Consider the following 22,760-nt stretch of genomic DNA (forward strand, 5'->3'; position numbering starts at 1 on the left):
ATACTATACATATACAAATATATATATATGCATTTAAAGACTTAATGAAGTCTTTAAATGCAATTCTTTAATTATTATCCTGTTTATTTCCGACCAGCTATTATAACTTGGTCTCTATTACCTATAGACTAGCATATAAGTAAGAGCTCTATCTTTACTGGTTGTTGTCATTATTTTTTGTTATTGTTATACCTTCTTTAGGAAATTAAAGGTTACTTTTACGAGTCGTATTTTAGCCAACATAAAAATAATCTCGTCAGTTATGTACAAACAATGTCGTGGCTATAGCTAGTCCATATTGCATATTATATGTACATTCTTATCAATTTTGTCAAATGTACAAGCAAAGCCGGGACTATAGCTAGTCTATTGCATATACATGGCATATAATGCATATAGCCCGTAATTAGGCTATTTGGTCGATGTACGGTTGCTTATGGTCTGATAATGACGTCATCGCACGCACACATGCACAACGCATATGGGAGGCGCCTATGTACCAACAGGTATATAGGCGGAGTGATTTCCAATATGGCTCCGAAAAATTTGTAATGCTTTTCGAGTGCTGTGAAACTGTTTCGCGGGAATTGTTTTGTGTTGCTATTTTGAAAATGTGGACATTTATATATGGTTCTTATAAATAATTGTATGTAAGAACTAATATATTATATTTATTGTATTGTTCACGGTTTTGTTAGCGGAAACATACTTATTTTCAATGGTGTCAAATTTCATCCAAATTCGTTGAGCTGTTTGAGCGTGTCAAACACACATTCAAAGCTATTCATTGAACAGATTACTATCGGATAATCAATTTCAAAATAAACGGGCAAATATACAAAAATCGCAGTACCTAATTACTGAAAAAATAATCACATAAAATTTTTAATAATAAAATCTCCAACAAAACACTTTTTTATAACATGTAAGTTATGATAAAGTTGAGAGAAGTTATACGTGATCTTTCACACCAAACACGTTAAGCATTAAGTTACAACTTAGCCATACAATAAGCAGCGATCAGTGGGGAACCAATAAGTAATTAAGATGAAGGAAATAGCGTCTGTGCCTCCCTGAGGGAGCAGATACACTGAATTTCATATTTGTTATGTTATAGACAACTAGGCGTTTAGGACTCTATGTACTCCATACGCGAATTACTATAGTATAAAAGAAAGTCACGGTTGCCTGGAAGAGATCACTGCTAAGTGATAAGGCAGTCTACTAAACTATACTGTATTTTGTTTTGTATTCGTAATAAGTTTCCCATGTATTGTTTTATTAAAAAGTATTAAAGTAAGCCGTGCCTTAAGCAACAAGCTATGCTAAAAATGCCTTAAATGCTCTGACTTGTGCCCCTAGTTAGGTATATAGCCTGCCCCTAAATAGACAATTCTCCGAATTACAATTAGCACTATGCTGTAGCTACCGGTATAATGTGTTAACGTGTCAATCGTCCTATGTTATGTGTTAGTCACATTATATATGTGTTGAAGCTAATCATATAACAGTCGGAATTTGATAAAATGTCTACTTTAATTTTTATTGATTCTTGATAATTATAAACTCGAAATGAGATCAAATGACTGGTTTTATAATTCACTTTGTTGTCGATGCTTTACTTCAATTAAATAATTTTAGTTAAAAATGATAAATGCCATTTTCTAGTCACTCTAATAAAATAAGTTTAACTAAAACTTATTTTATTAGAGTGACTAGTGATTAGTGGTTAACTAAAACTTAGTAGTATACTTATGAGTTATGACAGATAAAAAACATAGATGTAATCACATAAATATTTCCAAAGAAATATATTATTTCTAGTACTTTACGATTCCAAATTATAAGCTGTTATTGTCCCTTGTGGTACATGATTGAACTTTCGTGAATTCTCTAAGTCAAACATTTCATTCGTACAGTACCTAAGTAATAAAAAAAACATTATGAAGTTATGTTAAGGCCAAATTCCGATGTATTTTCAGACACTATGCATCTTATATATAGATAGATTTCTATCTAGACAATTCACCAAAACACTGAATCGGCACCTTTGACTACAACTACAAGGGATTATTATTATTACTAGAAGCTTACAAGATGTACATTTTCATTGAACTGTAACATTGACCTTAACACCTAGCCGTAGGGTCTGTATTTCATTGACAGATGTATCAATTTATAACAACACCTTAATAGGTCAGGGACTACTTACATATCCTCGCACGTGTTAAGACAATTACTTAGTACAACTGCTTTCTTTTGGTGTATCTAATATGTAACTAAAGCCTTACAAAACTGTAAGGGTCATCCTAATCTTCTTAGTATTATAATGTCATTCGTGTCAAATAGTCAAATAACACCAAACTTCATTGGATAAACAAATTGTGAATGTTTTGTGAATAAATTGACTAAGAGCTATTACGCACTGTCGACCAGTCGCCGGCGACTGGACTTACTCCTGGACGACTGACGACTAAGTGCGCAAGCCCCTATTTAAACTATAGTAAGTCACAGTCGCCGGCGACTGAGTCGCCAGCGACTGGTCGACAGTGCGTAATAGCTCTTAAAAAAGAAAGAATTAATCAATTTGATCGTGAGTTTTCTTTTTTATTTTATGTTTTTATCAGGAACTAGCGGTCCGCCCCGGCTTCGCCCGTGGTACATGTTTACGTTTTCTCTACATAAGAACCATCCTCGTACTTCAAGAAATATAATAAAAAAAGAATTATCGAAATCGGTTCAGCCGTTCTCGAGTTATGCGCTTACCAACACATTTTGCGATTCATTTTTATATATAAGAAGATGTTATGTAAATTATGAATTGGTATCAGTAATCATTATTTTTTTATAAACACGGATAGAATTTGTATTTGAAGATATTTGAAGAGATTTACGGTAAATATATTTTTTTTAGGAATGTTTAAGTAGAAGTACCTTAATTTTACCAAGGTAGTAAGGTAAAAACAAATTGTAAATGATTTTTCTTTGAAGTTGAAATTCAAGAGTACATAACAAACAAGCTACTTGACATCACAATAAACTGAATAAGAAGCGAACTTCCATCTATATCGAACGTTACGCGAATAAATGTATGCAGTCCCTGACAAATCTAACAACCGAATGTGCTAGGCTGAGCAAATACTAGTATAGGTATAGACGTAGATTACATCACGCAATTAATATTATAATGCGAGCGTGACCTGATTATGCTTATTAGATTTACTAATTATTGCTTTGTACCAAAACACTACTTTCATCTTAATTAAAATAATTATATTATTAACTTTTCATTATGCGTGGTTTCGTGTTCTCTTGTGGAAAAACATTCCGTTTATAATATTGTTGTTCTGTTGTTGTTTGTATGTATATTTTTTGTTAAGGGTGCTATTACAGATTTTTAACAAAAAACGCTATTTTACGGTACCATTTTAACTCAAAGCAATTACACGTGAGAACAAAGTAATATCTTAATTTAAAGATAATATATTCAGTTCTACGATCATCTTATAAAAATTGTACGACGTCATACAAAATTGTCGCTATATTTTGAACTTTCACGTTGATTTTGTAGGTTGCAGCAGTTATATCAATAATGTCATTATAGAAAATCGCATTTATCATAATTTGAAAATAGCCGCAACAATAACAATTCCTTTCAATTTCAAGAAAAAAAAGAATGCCACCCCTCTTACAGGGGTACCAGGGTGACATAACACTACGGCAGTTAATTAGAAGAGGGCGCGCCGAGACAGGCGCAGCGCGGGCGCGGCGTTTAGAGGAAATTGTTCGTTTTTATACGGCCTCCCTGAGCAGACGAATGAAATAGGCACATCTTATACACACATGTCGCCCTGGTTGTATACAGAAATTAATAAGCCTATGCTGCGACCCAGCCTGGCCATCAAAAGGGGCTAGCAAACTGAAATAGTTTACAAGCCCTTTGCAACTATCGTTAATAATTATATTATAGCTCTTTTATCAAGTGCAGTAGGGTCGCGTTTCGTGTGAATAGTTTTATTACTATCGTGTGGTCTAATGTACTTGGAAGGCTAATGGGTTTCTCTAATGTCGGCTATGAGCTTTATTTCAATTCTGAATGCTCATTTGTCCATAAAAAGTGTAGGGGCAGTTAGCTATTTGTAGAATATGAAAATATTTCAATAGGCCAGCCAGGAGACCGACTAAACTTGTAATTTATATCAAAGGATCCTAAGTATACCGACCCAACAGGGAAATTTCATAAAAAGTAATAAAAAATATTTGACTTTCTTTGTCAATTTTACTCTTTCTAATTTTTGAACGTTTTATAACTAAGAATAATGATTTTATAAAAGACACGCCAACTTGTATAAACAGGGTCTCTATTTTATATTTTTGAGTAACCTTGTTTTATTTTAAATATGATCAGTTTTTAATTTGTGTATAATAGATAATATGTATGCATATTCTCACACTGGGGGACCTATAGATAATAAGATAGCTCTCTGTCCAGTAGTTCCTGATATAAGCGCTTTCCAATAAACAAACAAAAAAATAACTCTTTAGCTCTACATTATAAAAACAGGTATAATAGAGATTATCATAAAACTTTAAATAATACGACATACGAAATATCTACCAAATTGACTAAAATTCGCAGTGACAGTTAACAGTTTACACTTAAATCCGTTAAAAGGTACTTTCCAAGATAAAATTTAAATCAAGCCAATATAAGGGTGCGAACATCAAAATAATCACGAATGGCCGGCAAGGCGTTTCTTTTAGTCCGAAGTACCTCCCGGTCATAATGCCCTGGTAGGGAGGTATAAAGATACCCCCCACTTATCCTTTTGCTTTTATAGTGGGTGTGTAAAACCGAACCCTGGTAAAGGTTGTTTTGTACTGGAAGCGATAAGTAATTAGATATCGTATTTCTAAATAAAACCGGGTATTTCATACACTCGTTCATTTGACAGAAATATTTACATACTATGTATCTATGTTTGTTGTTGTAGCTTTCCGATATTGAAAAATTCTTGAATGTTGCAAATATTTAAGACGATTTTTTCTAAATCAATTACGGTAATGCATCATTTGTACCGCACGTGTAGATACTTTTTTGTGATAAACGTAAAGGAAATGACACGCCTCTACTAAACCAGTTTGTAGAAGTGTTCATGTTTTTCCTTTTAAATAATACATGGATAGCTTGTACTTGAATTTGTATTTAAATATTGAAGCAGATATTTATATTTACCGATCGCTATATTTTGTTGAAAATATTTTTAAGTCATTATGACTGCTAATTTTTAGAATTATGTTAAAGAATTTTGTAAATAGGCAATAATAATGCACTAACTTAAATTGAATAATTCAATAATTATTGTGTAGCTTTCGGAACTTGGTGGAACTCTACCTTTAAACCGAATGCCCGGGTTTAGCTGTGCTAGACGGTTACGGTCGCATTATGCTATGGGCTATATCTGATGCTTATGCTACCCTGGTACTCTAATACAATGTATCGATATATTTTTATTCATTCATTACCACATAAAATGTATGTTTGTATGTTTCTAGCACTTGTTCGCTTAATCGGTTTGCATAAAGTTAACGTGGAACCTAAGCGTGGAACCATTACCATACTAATTATGTTTTTTTTTTTTTCAAATAATAATCAAATAATTTTGACACCTATATTACAAGATTAATTTTAACGAAGAAAACATTTTCGAACATTTTTGAAAGAATAATTTTAAAAGCCATAATAATACCTTTTATTTGTACCAGAGTAAATTATTACTTGTATCTCCAGCAACGTTATGAACTTCTGGTACATACATTGAAATTAAAGCAACTGGACTCCTGGTATTTTACGCCTTACCAAAAAAAGTTGGTTTATGGCTGGTGGAGATAGTTCATTGCAACTTTAAAGTAGTTTTTTTTTTTAAGGAATTTAATTTATTATAAAAGATATCTGGGCGCTAGTTGTATATTCAATAGTAATACACTCATTTAAAGTGCAAACTTGATAATTGATTAATTATAACTATGCAAAATTCCTCAACTCAAATTAATTTAATATGGATACTAGTCATCATGAAAATTACCAGGATCGCACTATCAATCAGTAAGACCCAGCACCAGGCAAACAGAAAATTCAAAGACATCACTCGTAATCGGAGCAACTTGAATTTTGGGGTTTTCCCACTGAACTTCGCTCAAAGACGTCCTCAAAGCGAGGGCGGCGGGTACTGGGGTGGCTTGGGTACCAGGGGGGCAGAACAGGGGTGGAGGTTACCGTAAACTTTGGCGGGCTAGTAAGTGTAGGCGGGAAGACTTGGTTCGCCTTTTGCTGCGTGACAGCCGCACTTAAGGGACGGGCACAACGCACGACGATAATATTCGAGTAATATTTGTGCGACCGAGCTATTCCAAGAGTAATATACTGAGTTTATGTACAATATAATGGAATGGAAGGAATGTTTTTCACACATTTTTGCAAGGGAATCAAATTTGTTACTACTTTGGATTACTTATTTGCAGAATGACATTTGATTCTGATATATGACATTGAGTATACAGAGAGATTATGTATATAATTAATTGATCAATTACGTTAAAAAATATATTCAATTGCATTAACTATTCAAAGGTTCAAAACATATTGTAATATGCAAATCAAGCGAATGACTAAATAGAAGTAACAAATTTTCTCTTCATATGACAATTATTTACGTAGATGAAATTTTATTTCTGTTAATTCAATAGAAAAATTGAATAACTAGCATACAGTACAATTTTCAATGTACATACATATGGCGAATTACAAATTGGGTTAGCACGAAAAATACAGATAACATAAATACAGATAAAGAATAATAATAATTGTGTTATATGTAAAATGAGTTCATTAGTGTGTCCTCACCGTAGGAGTATTGTAGCGACCACATAGCAATTTTCTATACCACATTACGTGTACGCGTCTCGCTTTCATTGTAGGTACATTTATAGAATTAAGCCAAAATTCGTACAAATTTCTATTTAGGAATATTACACATTCGATTTATATAATAAATTCATTATTTAGTACCCAATGTTATCCAAACGTTGTGTTATTCCAAAGTTAGTTTGAAACAAATGAAAATCAAGAAATCGAATGTGAACAGAATTTGAATACTGGCCAGTAGTAAAGTATATGACGTATATTTCATAACAAAAACAAAAAGCGCTTAAATTAAGAACACTTTTTAAATTTAGAAGAATTTTAGTAGGTGCATTGCTAGAATACATAGATAGAATTTAAACTTGCCATTTCAAATAAAAATTAATCCAACTACATCCATTAAAATTTAAAAAATTCAAGCGGGGTACTATTTTGGCACAAATATTTCCGTCAATATTGTAATATTTGAATTAGCCTTATATTCTTTCTTATCAGATGCGACTTAAATCGTGTTTTATCAGCTATTTCTGCACCAAATTGTGACACAACCTAAACCAAGGTAGGATAAGTAAAATCCCCTAGAGTTGTGCGTATTACCCAAAAGTTTTATATACGAAAGGTCAGGCCGTACATACCCAGGGTACCCAAAAAAGTATATACCAGAGCCATATAAGCATCTTGTGCTTCGAGGGGATAAGAAGGGAAAGTGGGAGGGTTTTTCCGGCGGGTGGTGTCGGGGAAAAAATTCAGTACCCTTGGCTCGACCCGTTCCCGTCTGTATTCTGTAATTAGTGATGTGTAGGGAGGGTCGGTGGTTGTCGATGAAATTATTGCGTTATTTTAGAGACGTATTCGTAATCATGACATATTTACTGAGCAAATAGGATTAACAGAACAAACTTGTGTAAAATAATTTACAGGATTAAATATAGAGTTGGTATCTCGTCTTTGTTGTGTGAACTGGGGAGATAGTTCATTACCTCATTGATAAAGCTAATTTCGATTGTGATAAATGACTTATCCAATTAATTTCGTAATAAATCAATTAAAATTTTTAATAATATTAAGTAAAATTATAATCATTTTTTATAATTCCCTTATGTGTTATAATTTTTTAACATTGACGTTTTTAGGCAGGCAATAATTAAGTCTAATATCGGCGAATTAGTTTCGTTACATGTATTCTATACTCTGCTAGTACCTAAAGATGTAACGCTGAACAAATATATATTCCTTACTTTTACTAACCGATTAAAACACAAATGGCTCGCATGTAACAATTTAACACAATAAATTTTCTATACAAAATTAACAATAGGAATCGCGTGACTTATCGATAAAAAACAGTACATCCCTAAGAGATTATGAGAAGATACAGCCCAGTGCCGCTAACGACGGCCCGAGAGCTGTCAAAAGAACCTACATTAATGTTATTATAACTTTTTCTAGGGTACATGTGTACATACATAGGAATAGGTAAGTAATTATAGAGATAGATGGCTCGGTTTTCGTTGAATATTTTGGGCAGCTATTTATCATTGATACTAAAAAAGTGCCAAGTGTGCTTTTTGCGATTTATATATTTAAAACGTTATTATGTTAGAGAAGCCTACGTTTTTACCAGTTGTAGTCTGTAGAGCGTCAAATAATATTATATTATCTGTCAATATAGACTATGTGCCCACGCGTTTTATTTATAATATACGAAATACTTACTGACTTTCATCTTCGAGGTCGATTCTTACCTGAAACATAAAAAAGATAGAATATTAATTTAAGTACAGATATTTTGATGATCTGAAATAAAGGCTATCTTATCTTATCTTATTACAGATATTTTACCAATGTAATAAAATATTTACTATTTACCTAATGAAAATCCCCCTTTTCAAGTTACGTATTGAATGTGGTACGAATTTTTTAAGCTACCTCCGCTCATTTCTGCGCTTTTGGTATGTTCATTAGATTTCTCAATTTTGGCAGTACTAAAATGTAATCCATACTAATATTATAAATGCGAAAGTAACTCTGTCTGTCTGTCTGTTACTCAATCACGCCTTAACTACTGAACCAATTTGCATGAAATTTGGTATAGAGATATTTTGATACCCGAGAAAGGACATAGGATAGGTTTTATACCGGAAATCCTACGGGAACGGGTTTTTCTTTGAAAAGCTAGTATAACATAATATTGAAAAATATTTTCATGGTTAATATAAAAAAAAAATTGTTCAGAGATTTATATCTAATTAATACCTACATAAAAACTTTCACCAGATTTCTTGTCACTAATGCTATAGAAAGCTCGCTAAGTGACATTACCAAAAACGGTAAAGATTCTGCGTATAGGTTATTTCACTTATTTTTATTTTAGGATCCCTGTACTTTAATCTGGGCTTAGAGAAGAAAGGAAATAAGCATTCGTGTTGGCCAGAACCTGGTTCCTTTTCTTCCGGAATATCGCCTATCTGGTTAAAAGTTGCTTCGCCTTTCCTATTAAAATTTAATTTTACAAAGTTCTTATATAGAATTAAGATATTATTTGTTTTAAAGATACGTACGGATTACTACAAATTTCTCTCTTTTCCAATCTATCCGTCGAATCATAATGTAACAAAAAATATTACATAATATATTTGTTCATAAATTGATTTCAGTTTACTATCATCAAGGCCATGTTTATAACATCCCAGTTGAACCCACTATCAATTTTATATTTCTAACAATTTTGCCTATTATTAAGTAAATACAATTTTAAATACTTTATTTTTAGAATCTAGCATTACTGAATTTTTGTATTTAGTCAGACTTTAAAACATTATAACCTAAATCGTAAATTCAGACTATCTCTGTTTATTTAGGACGCCTGTACACGAGATACTAACCAACGACCCATGAGGAAGCGTGAAATTGTTATCAAAACCTGTAATAATTTTATATACGTTTAACAACATACACGAGTACTTTATTTAAATATACTAACAATAATATATTATCGTTACTACATATATATTAAATTTAAATAATGTATTAATGTCTGTAATATGTAATAATTTTTAAACATTATTATGTTAATTTTTAAACTTTAAATAATGTTTATATTATACCCTTAATTGAAAAAAAAAACGAAACTTAAAATTATTAGATACACATTTTGAATTGAAATGAAATGCAAATTTACTTTAATAAAATTCTGGTTGAACAAATTTTCTTTATGAAAGAGAAACGAAGACTCATCACGACATACCAGCTAAGTTCTACAATATTAGTGGCTAGTAATAGGTAGGGGTCTTTATACTTAATTAAAGGGGTTATCTACAAACTACATAGATGCCTTCACACCCATTAAAAATGTAAACTAACCGTATATAAATTTCACCTTAAAAATCCGCAAATTCAGGCCCGGTCCTTCGGAAGGGTCTGAAAGGGATTGCCTTGGGATCTGAGCCCACACTTATACAAAATGTTCAATATAGGTCCCTCCGACCCTCGGGGCAGTATAGGCCGGAACCACCCGCCGTAAACAAAGAACTTTGTTGCCTCCTAACCATTCATGCTATCCTGGTAACTGTGTCTATGTACCTATCTAGAAATTTTTTTGTTATCATTATTTTTTTTATAATTACCTTTTTCCTTATAAGAGCGCAGTTTATAATTTTTCAATTAATTGTTTATTTTAAAATTTTCTATTAGTTTGCTCATAATCGGAAACCAATCAATAGTTGAAAGGTTTTATTGCCAGCGATTGCGGGTTGAATAATTTTAATTGCCTTCTGTTTTCTATTTTCCCATAATGTATTCAGGATGACGTAGGTATAATTAAAATAACTCAAAAAATATATTCACAATCGAAATAATATGTGTAAAACCTGAAACAAGACAAAAATTAAAAAGTCTTCGCACAAGAGCCGACTGACCGATTTCGATTATTTTCCAAAGCGGTTCGAAGTTCACCAGGTCAGGTAGTTTTCAATAAATATGACGTCTAGAATGAATAAATGTTTGTATTGCGAGTTATTTCAATATTCAATATCCTATGCTACTAATATAAATGCGAAAGTTTGTGAGGATGTGTGTGTGTTTGTTACTATTTCACGCAAATACTACTTAACCGACTACAATGAAATTTAGCACACATATAGAGGGTAACTTGGATTAACACATAGGATAGGTTTTATCCCGGATATCCCACGGGAACGGGAACTATGCGGGTTTTCCTATAAAACGCGGGCAAAGCCGCGGGTGGAAAGCTAGTCAATAATAATAGGTAAAATTAAGTTATTATTTACACAAAAGTACATTAATAACAATCGACTATAACATCTATATTAAAACATAACAAGACATAAAGGAAAATGTAAGAAAAAACTGATTACTAAGATCATATGTGGTCTAATTGGATCCCGCGTGTGAGAACAATCCCTCATTCGTTTTGTCGACCGACCTCTTGTAAGGTACCGGTTATATATAGAGCTATACGAAGCTATTCATTTCATGAGATAAGATATTACGTGCAAAAAGGAGTGTTATGTTTTCAGGGTTCATAATATGTTTTAGTAGCAATCGTACTAAATTCAAAATATGTAGCAGAATGAATTTTGTTTTTTTTTTTTCAAATTTCAAGTTTACAGCTCATTTACGTGTACTGATAACACTTCCAATATTTCATACAATCTATGAAAGGGCATGTTAGCCGACATAGAGCTTATTAACTCTCCCCTTAAATTGAATTGAATTAAACTGAAACTTTTAATGTTATTATTTACCTGAAAAGAATTGCTACTTATAACTCCAAATTCGAATTTGGAATCAGCAAATAAATCTCGATATAGCAACATAAACGGCCAGTACTTTAGGGTTTACAAATACAAGCGTGGCACGCGAGTCTCAGACCCTTCGGACCCTCGTCGACCCTAACTAGATAACGATATCGCTACGGCTAGAGGAAAACTTGCTATTGCCAACAATTGGGTCATATGTATAGTACGGTATATGGATACCTGGCTTACACTTAATGCAATATATTATATCGATATGGGAACTTCATAACTGATTTCACTTTTTCATTTTATACATTTTCTTTATGCTGCGTGCTATCAACGTAGCACGTGTAGAGCCATTGCTTTAATATTTAGTTGGACTTGAGCATTACATTTTTAAATTGTACTCGTACGTATAACGCACCTTTATGTACAAAATGCATTGAAAATAATAAGTTAATGGAATACTAATTAGGTTTAAATTACCATGGAATATTAAATCTTACAGTAAGTAGACATCGTCGTTAGAATTTGTACTTTTTAAACTATCTGAAACTCTTTTGCATAAATAAAAAGTGACGGAATTTTCTTAATCAATATCCCTTTTCTTAATTAATTACAGTCGCAAGTACAAATTGATTACTTTCGTCGGTGGAAGGAATAAAAAGCTATGTAGGTACTAGGAGCGCAGCGGGCGGTAGGGGCCGCCTTGCGAGTGGGTAATGTGAAAGCAGACACACGAACCCTGCTGCTGCTAGCGTACGGTCAGCAAATAAATTAAGCTTTTTAACGCGATTGAATTTTGTTTGGCTATTTATGTTCAGCATGAGTCAAGTCTAATTCTACAAATCTTCACGTCTACTTGTGATAGATTGGTTTGTGGTTTAGTAAAAAGTATCAAAACTATGTCCAAACACATTCGTTCCAATCTATTTTAAAATTAGCATTATCTGTAGAGTACCTACAAACACAGTTCGTAGAAAACTAAGAATCGAATTTACTTTTTTAGACGTACTATACTTTTTCTATACGAATTTTTCGTGTAAATCGTTTGAGAAAGAGCTAGCACGTGACCAGACCATACAAAAGTATGGAAGAGAATAATGAGAATCTAATTCTACATTACGGACGAATTACAAATGATCATGGAACAATTTACTCAAGTAAAATAAATTTGTACGGAAATATATTTTTTTGCAAGCCGTACTGTTAGACGGCCGGCGTGCCCGGCGTATAGCAGTTATTATTTACCGGCTTTATCATTTCGAAAATTTCATATTCCCCGTACTTGGACGCTTGAGGTTTAAAAGCGTAAGCGTAGGGGGGTACTTTTTGCCTCTCGCACGACCAGGGGGTCAGAGGGTGTTAGTAGCTAAGAAATAATAAACCGCACTTGCTTAGAACTGCCGCATGTCGCCTGCTCCGTTATGACGCCTTAGTACTTATCGTTTATACATTTTATTTTCGAGCTAAAGAAAAATTCAGTTTTATTTTTCTATTTAAATTCTGGTACAGACTTGAAAAAAACAAGATAGTAAACAGCTGCGGATGACTAAAAAAACAAATGGTTTAGAACTACATCTACAAGGTCAAGTTTACAATTACAAAATGTGATGTTAAGAGTGCCAGTTACAAAATACATGAGTTTTTGTAGTTTAAATATTATGAATAACATTAAAATCTTTTCTAAATGGACAATTTTTCTGATTTATAAAACAAATTGTGCCAAATTTAATCCAAATCTCTTTAGATATTTGAATGAAATTGTTAAACAAATAACCTCACATACACAAATTATATACTTAATATATTATCAATAGCATTTAAGTTTATTTCCAAAATATCCATTTAGAAAGAAATAATCGACGAAATCATAAAGAAAATTCCGCGCAGTAAGAAAAGCCACAAAAACTGTGAACTTTTTGCCCGTCAACAGCTACGACGTAGCACTTTTTGCTACGAAGTCACGTGTTCCAACTTTATCGATAAGAGCTTGAACTAATCTTAAAAGATTGCTTCATACTTTAATTCATAGCCCTTGTACTATCTAACGTAATTTAACAAACACATTGTGAGTAAAATTTTGTGCCCTATATAGTGTAGCTTTGACCGCCTCCTTGGTACAGTGGTTGACGCGTGAGCGTAGAACCGAGGGGTCCTGGGTTCGATTCCCGGTGGAGACGAAGAAAAAAAATGTCTCGGTCTGGCAGGACACAGAAGACTGATCACCTACTTGTCCCTAAAGATAATCGGTCAGTGAAACAGATGTATGCATAATGCATCTGCCCTTTACCTCACTTGGGGACACGGGACTTTACTTTTTTTATGTAGTGTAGCTTTACTGATCTAAATTTGCTTCCCGGGAAAGTATGTGATTAACTACCAGACCAATATTGTTTACAATGGTAAAAGAATCTAAGGCGTCTGAATTTTAACGTTAACTCAACCATTATACAAAGGCGGTCACACATACAATTTATTAATTACACTGCTGCATTTGTACGATGCGCCGTTATTCCTAACGTAGATGAGCAAGCAAGCTATGGTGTAGTTAATATTATACACCTACGAAACTACTGAATCTCACTAAATAGTGTAATTTCGCAAGTATAATTTATTGACAGTAAGATAGATGTTTGATATTTTAATAAATCTTTTGCATTGTCTTTGTCTCTATCAAGAATGCCTTTGCGCAAGTGTGTAGTAAAGAAATTTGAAAAACAATTTATATGATATTGAAAGTTATTGAAAGATTTACTCATCTGCAATGTATATTTAAAATGTATTAAAAGTGTAAATCATTATCCCATCAAAAACATCCTGTAAAAAACCCAAGTCTCGCAGCTCAGTCTTTCTACCGTCAAAAGTTGTGAGATCCATGTAATACCAAGTCGGTTAATCTATTTAGTGTCTACTTGAAGGACCTTCTGTCTTAAGTTATTACATAAGTTATTATCATGCCAATATTAAAAATATTTAACGTTTTAAACAAATAGATCGACTTGGACATCGCTTGATTTGATTATTAGTATGTATCACACTACACAGCACGACGGGCCAGCGACCAACAGGAACGAGAGTTTCAATCGCGTGAGGCGCGAGAGACTAAAGAATCTAATATAATATTGTAATATTCATTTTGTTTTCATGCGATGTCCAAGTCGATCTATTTGTTTAAAACGTTAAATATTTTTAATATTGGCATGATAATAACTTATGTAATAACTTAAGACAGAAGGTCCTTCAAGTAGACACTAAATAGATTAACCGACTTGGTATTACATGGATCTCACAACTTTTGACGGTAGAAAGACTGAGCTGCGAGACTTGGGTTTTTTACAGGATGTTTTTGATGGGATCTCACTTCTTTTTGTAGAGCCTTTCTTTTTGATACCACCACCAACCACCAACTGCATAAATAACTTTGTAATCCCATATATTTATATGGTTATATATTATTATAAAGTTATTGATGCAGTTGGTGTATTTGGAAAACTGGACCGAAATTACAAAATATTTAAGTTTTCCCATGATTAAGACACTAAACTCTATATGTATTCCAAATATGAAGCTTCTAAGTCTGCTAGAAGTGCCTTGGACTTTTGATGATCGGTGAGTCAGTGAGTGACAAAATTTAGAAAATTTAACAAGTTGTCATTCTTAAACTACTAGTTCAAATTGACTGAAATTTTAAATATTCCGTGTTTATACAATGCCGGATTAGTTACTGAAGATTCAGGTTTCTTGCTTTATCCACAACCGAATTATAGGGGGTCGAAAAAGGCCCGAATTGCTTCGAGAAAAGGATGGTACGGCCGTGCCGCTTTTTTTTTTGCTCGACTTGGCGGGGGCACTGCCGTGCCCCCAGATTAAAAAAATTGCCCTTCCCAACGTCGCTCGGTCAACTAGCGAGCTTGTATAAAAAATATTTCAATGTTCGTATTTTATGTATAAAATATTAGTATGTGCCATTTTGCAGAGTATACGGTGTACATTTGTCTATAGCCGGTCTTATTACCGGGTCCCTAGTATTTTTAATGAAAGCTGCGGCGACGGGCGGACGGGCGCGCGGTATTAATCTTAGCGGACCTCCTGCACGCCCCTGTTCGCCTGGTAGGTGGCATCGAAGGATCCCCGGCGAGGGGGAATTTTCCGATTTTTCTTCGTATTTCCCCATTTTTTTTCTTCCATGCATTATGCACGATTTGGAAAATTTGCCGTGATAAATTGAAAAATCGCATATGGCAGCATTACGTTTTCCTAAATGAAATAAAAATTCGGCGGTGGATTAATTACTATTGTCGTTTTTCTGAATTTTCAACAAGTTGTATTTAAAGATTCCAGTATTTTCTCACTTTAGAAGTTTTTTGTACATATACCCACTCTTACCACTTACTTAATACTCTACATTTTGCTTAAGTACATTAATCATAAATTTGATAACACACTGATATTATATTATTAACTACGCGTAAAAAATTTATCTAAAAAGAAATCCACTGTTCCTTAGTAAAATCCTCGGACATTCTTCTATGTCAATGCTTGTCTAGCAAGTCGAAATCCACACAAACGTGTCGATAAACCGGTTATTTTTCATTCGAGGAACGAGAATTACATGTAAAAAACACATCTCGATCTTTGCTAGCAAAAAATCCGCCGAAAAGGAAGCTACCGACCATTAGGGTATTATCGGGGTGGGGTGAAAATCAGAAAAAAATTGCGCCAAGCGGCAAGCCCACCCATTCCTTTTCGTGAGCGTCGCCTCCCCGTCCTACGTGCCTCGAAGGGGGCACATGTGGTGGCAAATTACATAGAACGACAGGTGAATTTGGAAAATTAAAGTTTGTATGAGATAGTGGGCTTTTGATGACATGTTTACGTGTAGCGTGATAGAATCTATATTTAAAAAATACGGGGATTTACAAATGTGCTACTAGAGAACGTATCGGAATACGAAAAATGTTTTAATTAACTCTTTTTAATTTTATTAACCACATCGAACCATTTTATGTGTAAATATTAAAAAAGTTAAAATTTGGTTATCTGAAAAAGGTTTAAGGTTAGGTTTCTTGACATCTTTGAAATGTGTATCTTAAAAGTGTTAATTTTATTTGGGTAAGGTTATACGTAATTAAATAAGTATTACATTAAACATCTAGTAATCTAGTACAAAATAGTGGAAAGAAACGAAACACAACAATATTAAACTCATATGTCGTGATAATTAGGAGGTTACACCCCTTTACCCCTCGGGGACATGGGGACTTACCCTCCCGGTGCTTGGGTATGATCGACCGTATGATGCTTTTTGATGTTAAATATTGTATACTGGATAAAGAAACCGTCAAGTGTTTAGTAAATTTATATTTAAGTGTGCTTGAAAATGGGTTGCTATTACATATATATACATATATGTATTTGATAACAATTTCGGACAAAAGCAACTTTTAGTAAACTACCTTCATTGTTAAAAATAAATTATATACTAGGTAGGTACTAAGTTCGTTCTTAAATTAAAGAATTTCAATATTTTTCATTTACCTGCACTGAAAGTGGAGCTAATTTTTCAGTTTTCTTATATTTTTTACAAAGCATAAAAAAGTCGTGTAAAATATTACAAAAAAAAAAATCTCTAAAGCACCAGGGTCGCATGCAGCACGAAGAGGACTAATTTGTGTCGGGTAAATAGCGGGCGCGCCTAGAACGGGTCCGAAATGATTATTTAATAGTAACCCTCCCGAGCCCAAGGGGTGTATAACCCTAGAAAAAGTTTCGCTGCGTCTATGAAACTATGAGGCCGGGTGAAATGCGGAGTCGTTTCTATAGAAATGGTATAGTTTTTGGTAACATTATGTTTATGTACATGTTATTTAGCTGACTGCACATTAACTGGTGAATTCTTCGTTTTAGAAATGTTGGCATGAAAATCTGTATATTTTCGATCTTCGTATGTTTTAAGTTTGTTTTAGATTTTATGTTAACATTTTATTTAGGTCAGAGCTTTTTCATAGAAGAATACAGATTGTGTAGAATCTTTTAACATACCTAATAATAAATTTATTCGTTTAATTAATAAAGTACTTAATTACTGATATATAATTTATTTAAATGATTATTGGTAAAAAAAATATTTTGCGTTGGTGTAAAATAATTGTTGGCTTTCTTAAAAAATAAATAAAAATACAGTAACATTATATTAGTTTTATTTTAAACATAGCAATTAAACACCTTTCTCTTGTGAGAAATATTACTCACTAACAATTTGTTTGTGTGTCACTCGTATCACCTTGTATTGTGTGTAAAAAATAAGATTTTGTTATTTCCTTCAGTGAAGAAGAACAATGTACCAGGTAAACATAATACGAAATCCATATCTATACTAGGAGCACATAAGTCGCAAGATACGGCTGTACATTAACGAAGGCGCGGATCGGCGACGCTGTCACTGCAGATTATATGGGGTTGGGTACCAAGGGCTCCCGGGGGTCTGAACGACCCGCTGTTGCCGAGGCTTGTAGCTACGGATACGGCAGGGTTGGGGAAATATCATTTTGGGATAAGGAAAATATGAAATTTCGAAGCTGAGGCGTAATATGTTCTAATGATAGCACTTTTTACGTGGTATATTTTAACATCATTTATTATTACATTATCTGAATGTATTTTTAAGGGTAAACAAAAGTTAAGATAATTTATATCCTTTAAACAAAATATTCAGATGAAAAATCCTCCTATAAAAAGCAATTTTGAATTACCATTAATCGAATAAATACCATATCCATTATTTCGTCATCTGTGTCCGAGACCTTCGGGTCGTAATGATTTACGCGCCCTTAAAAACATTTATTGGAGGCCTGGAAACTCATTGGAGCTTGATTTTTGTCTGTCCATCCCTAGCGTCCCAGATTATAACTATAGACAATTATAGATCAATATTATTAGTGTCCGACCGAACTTTCGGTTTCGGTTTCGGTTTCGGCCGAGTTTCGGCCAAAAATCAAGTTTCGGCCGCAGTTTCGGTTTCGGCCAAAATCGGCCGAAACTTTTGCCGAAACCGAAATTTACCTATTTCGCAAGTTCAGTGAACTTAGTTCACACACGTTCACGCTCGCCTAACTTCGTTTTCCTCGGCAACGCTTTGACGGACGCTGTCAAAGCGTTGGTTGACCCACGCTGGTGGAAACAATTTTTGATTATCTATGTTGAGATTGGAACTGGGTGTAAATGTAATTAATAATTATTATTTTTATATAAGAGGTACCTAAAAGAGACTTATTATTCTTCTAAGTACAAATACCAATCCAAAGTATTAAAGACTCTTTAATAAAGAGAAAGATCTCAAAATACCAAAACTTAGTATTTAAAGTAACAGTAACAATTACTGATTTGATTTAGATGACTGATTTTACCGAGAACTTAATTTGAAAAAATAATAAAAATTAAATTTGTTATCATTAATATTTTAAAAATATTATTTTTTTATTTTATATTAGGTAAATAAATGATTACAACAATATACTGTGTTTTCCTTTCATGCCCTAATTAAGGCAAAATAATAGGTAAAATGCACCAAAGTTCAGTATTTTTAGAAATTTCATACTAGACCACGTGAGTTTCGGTTTCGGTTTCGGTTTCGGCCGAAACTGAAGCCACGGCCGAACATTCGGTTTCGGTTTCGGTTTCGGCCTGGAAACCAGTTTCGGTCGGACACTAAATATTATTATTTATTACTAATAAATAATATATTCTTACGTAAATATGGTAATGTGGGTTAATTTTACCCCAAATATATTTATAAATGTAATATCTAAACAATGCTCTAAAATAATCACATTTGTATTTAAATAATAATTAGGTCATTTTGCATAGGGTGCGCGCAATAGAATTTAAAACTTTTTCAAATATATTTTTCAGTCGTCATAGTGAAAATAGTTTTAATAAAAAAAGTGTGTGCGTGTAACCTTTACGCGCGATTGAAGTAAAACTTCTTTGGCGTTGACGACATATATCACTGAAATGATTAAATATTAACTTAAATAAATAAATATTATATTATAATTTAATTATATTTATTATTCATGTGCTTTACAAAGATTATTTAAATGTTATATTAATATTATTCATTCGAAACAGGTAATTGAATGTCATCATAATTTCTTACGTACGAAATTATAGGTTTGTGGTAACTATAATGTGAAACATAAATTTTACTCTCTAAATTTGCTACTTTTCTTGAAAATACAGCATCTATTGTTGTACCGAAACGCGTTGTTGAATGAAGTCGAGAAGTATTCATAGATAAATCAAATTTTTCTTCTAAAAAATCGATTAACGGCTGAGATTCCTGAGAGCGAAAATTAACATTAAAATCTCCAGTTAGAATCATCGGTAATTCATGATAATTACTATTTAAAAGTCGAGAACCTTCAATTGTGAAGTGAAGTAATTGCTGATGAATAAATTTTATGATATTTGTCAGGCTAGTATTTGTAGAAATATAAATAACAACGATAATCACAGGTTGGTCATTCGTATTAACACATCGAACCAAGGCGATGTCACCAATTTGTGAAACCTCATCGGAAATTTGTGATAATATAGTTGGTGAAATATTTTGAATTGGTGTTACATTGTTCAGTGTATCTGTAGATGAATGATATACAGCTACTCCACCAGCAGTTGAGTTGGGTCGTTTGTATTGGGTAACGCAATAAAAATTTTCAATAAGAATTTGTTCGTCATTTTTCATCCAAGTTTCGGAAAATAACAGCAATGTGGACCTTTTTAATACTTTATCATTCAGATCAGAAACATGAGCACGTAAACTTTGGCAGTTGAAGGAAAATAGTGTAATGTTACTCTCATTTACAAGGTTATATAATTCTTCCTGTTGTGTTATTAGGCGAGAATTTGAGTCTTTCAAATTCACACTGTAAATCAACTATTCCCCCTGGACGCTTTCTTCCATGATAAAATTTGTTGTCATCGGTGTTTGAGACAATGAACAATCCATTTATATCAGTTACTCGTGATAATTCTACATATAACAGCTGCTGACTGTGACTTTTATTGTATTCATAAACGATTTGATCAAAAGTACCACCTTGAGACTTATGTATTGTAAGCGCACAAGCAGATACTAATGGAAAGTGATTTCTCTTTGCAAATATTGTCTTATTTCTATTCATTGGTACAGATGACGATCTTCGTAAAATTGGGACTGCTGTTCTACTAATGTTTAGAGTTTGAATATGATGGGCAGCTTTTTTCCTAATTTTCTCTCCTATCTTACCAGGAAACTCAAGCCATAAGCGTATGATGTTATCACTGTCATCACGTTCAATATACACTAACTTTCCAACACAACCGTTGGCTAAGCCATCAGATACATCAATATTGGTTGTAATAATGTAAAATTTGTTAAGAACTAATATGATTTCATAAGGCGATCCTCCTGTATCAATAACTGACATTTTATGAAATTGTTGTACATATGCTTCTTGTTCAACTGAATGACAACCTATATACATATCTGTTGCTATGGATACTACTTTGTCTTCAGCAATATTTAAAATAGATTGATTATAATCCGCAACATGTTTATTTTTATTTTTAATTTACTTATTTTAAAAGTAATAAATAAACAAGAATATTTAGAGATTTTCAAAAAATTTTGCAATTTAAAATAATGTTTTTAAAACTGTTGAATTTTTCATTCACTTTGCTATTCACAATTGATCCGTTTGAAAATTTGAAAATAAATAATCCTAATTGATTATGATTATTGTGGGTAGGTGGAATAGTATAGACGTTTCGTAATTTTATTGTGACTTTCTAAATTGTTTTTAATATAATTGGAGCGTTTTTTTTACGTACATGTGCTAAATATAGCTACCTGCACCAACCAGTAACTATTTTCCCATAAAATAAATCATTTCCCACCAATACTTACCAATACTTACAATCAAGTTAACCTCTAAGATGGATTCGATAACTAAGAAGATGGCAGAAATGACCGAAATGTTTAATGTCAAGATGGATGAGTTTCAGCGTGATTTAAAAAACAGCAATCCCGCAACAAGGATTCCACCCGAGAAGATCGCGTCGGATTTTCATGTATTTAGAACCTTTGTCATGTCATCTTTGTCATGCCTCCAGACACAAGTCAATCTTTTGAACCAGCTTTATGACCAGCAAGAAATGCGGAGTAGACGCAAGATGCTCTTAATTCATGGTGTTACAGAGACAAAAGATGAAAATCCTAGTGTATGTGTCTCTAAAATAATAGCGGACCACCTTAATGTAACTGCAGCTGTACCTGAGGCGTTCACCCGTTGTCACAGATTGGGGATAACAAAAAATGACAAACCCCGTCCCATCCTGGTTAAGTTCCAAGATGTGAACCTCCGTAATCAAGTTTGGCTAGCTAAGACGAAATTAAAAGGTACAAGTGTAACGCTTTCGGAATTTCTCACAAAGTGTCGGCATGAAGTGTTTATGGCTGCAAGGAAAAGATTTGGTGTGACTAAGTGTTGGACTAATGATGGCTCTATTTTTGTGATAAGCGCTGATGGTGCTCGCCACCGGATAAGCACAATTGCTGAAGTAGATACCTTGCAAGTACAAACTTTAGACAGCGAGGGACAACCCGTTGCTGTTTCTGCGAGCGCCTCTCAGAAGGTTTTAGTTCAACTAAACCCCAGATCAAGAAGAGTGCAAAAACCAATTAAGTAACTGTATGTAATTAATCACTACTTATTTTTATTTTCCTTATAACAGTAGCTCTTCATGTTATTCACTTTTTTATATTCTTATCTTATTTTTTACTCATACTCATTAATCTCTTGGTTACCTGGACTTACATGCTTCATTTACAAACTGATGGTTTTACATCTCATTAGTTAGTCATTTCACCCATGTATTTCATTTTCACTCATCTTCATAGCATAGTCTGACTACTTATGGACTGGGTAACTTTGTCCTTAAATTAGCAATGGCCTTAATCAATTTCATAAACAAATAATTTCAATCTTCATGAGTAATGACCCTTTACACATTCAATCCGAGCATGAGTCAGA

At 33.2% G+C, this 22,760-nt stretch overlaps 2 protein-coding genes across 2 annotated transcripts in view; one reads left to right on the top strand and one right to left on the bottom strand.

Moving 5' to 3' along the window:
• LOC149897725 (nucleolar protein 4) overlaps positions 1 to 22,760 on the bottom strand; it is a 141,471-nt gene that overhangs the window by 42,668 nt on the left and 76,043 nt on the right. The window lies entirely within an intron of this gene.
• LOC149897726 (uncharacterized) lies at positions 21,614 to 22,416 on the top strand. Its single transcript, XM_090116491.1, has one exon. It carries the CDS (start codon positions 21,664 to 21,666, stop codon positions 22,414 to 22,416), a length of 753 nt encoding a protein of 250 aa, XP_089972617.1. The 5' UTR covers positions 21,614 to 21,663.

The sequence above is a fragment of the Colias eurytheme genome, chromosome 25 (genome assembly GCF_061535395.1).
Source record: "Colias eurytheme isolate Ceu_HAF_F1 chromosome 25, ilColEury1 Martin Lab GWU primary, whole genome shotgun sequence".
Lineage (NCBI taxonomy): Eukaryota > Metazoa > Arthropoda > Insecta > Lepidoptera > Pieridae > Colias > Colias eurytheme.

Coding starts and splice junctions, on each gene's coding strand:
- LOC149897726 (XM_090116491.1), top strand. CDS start 21,664: ATGGATTCGATAACTAAGAAGATGGCAGAAATGACCGAAATGTTTAAT.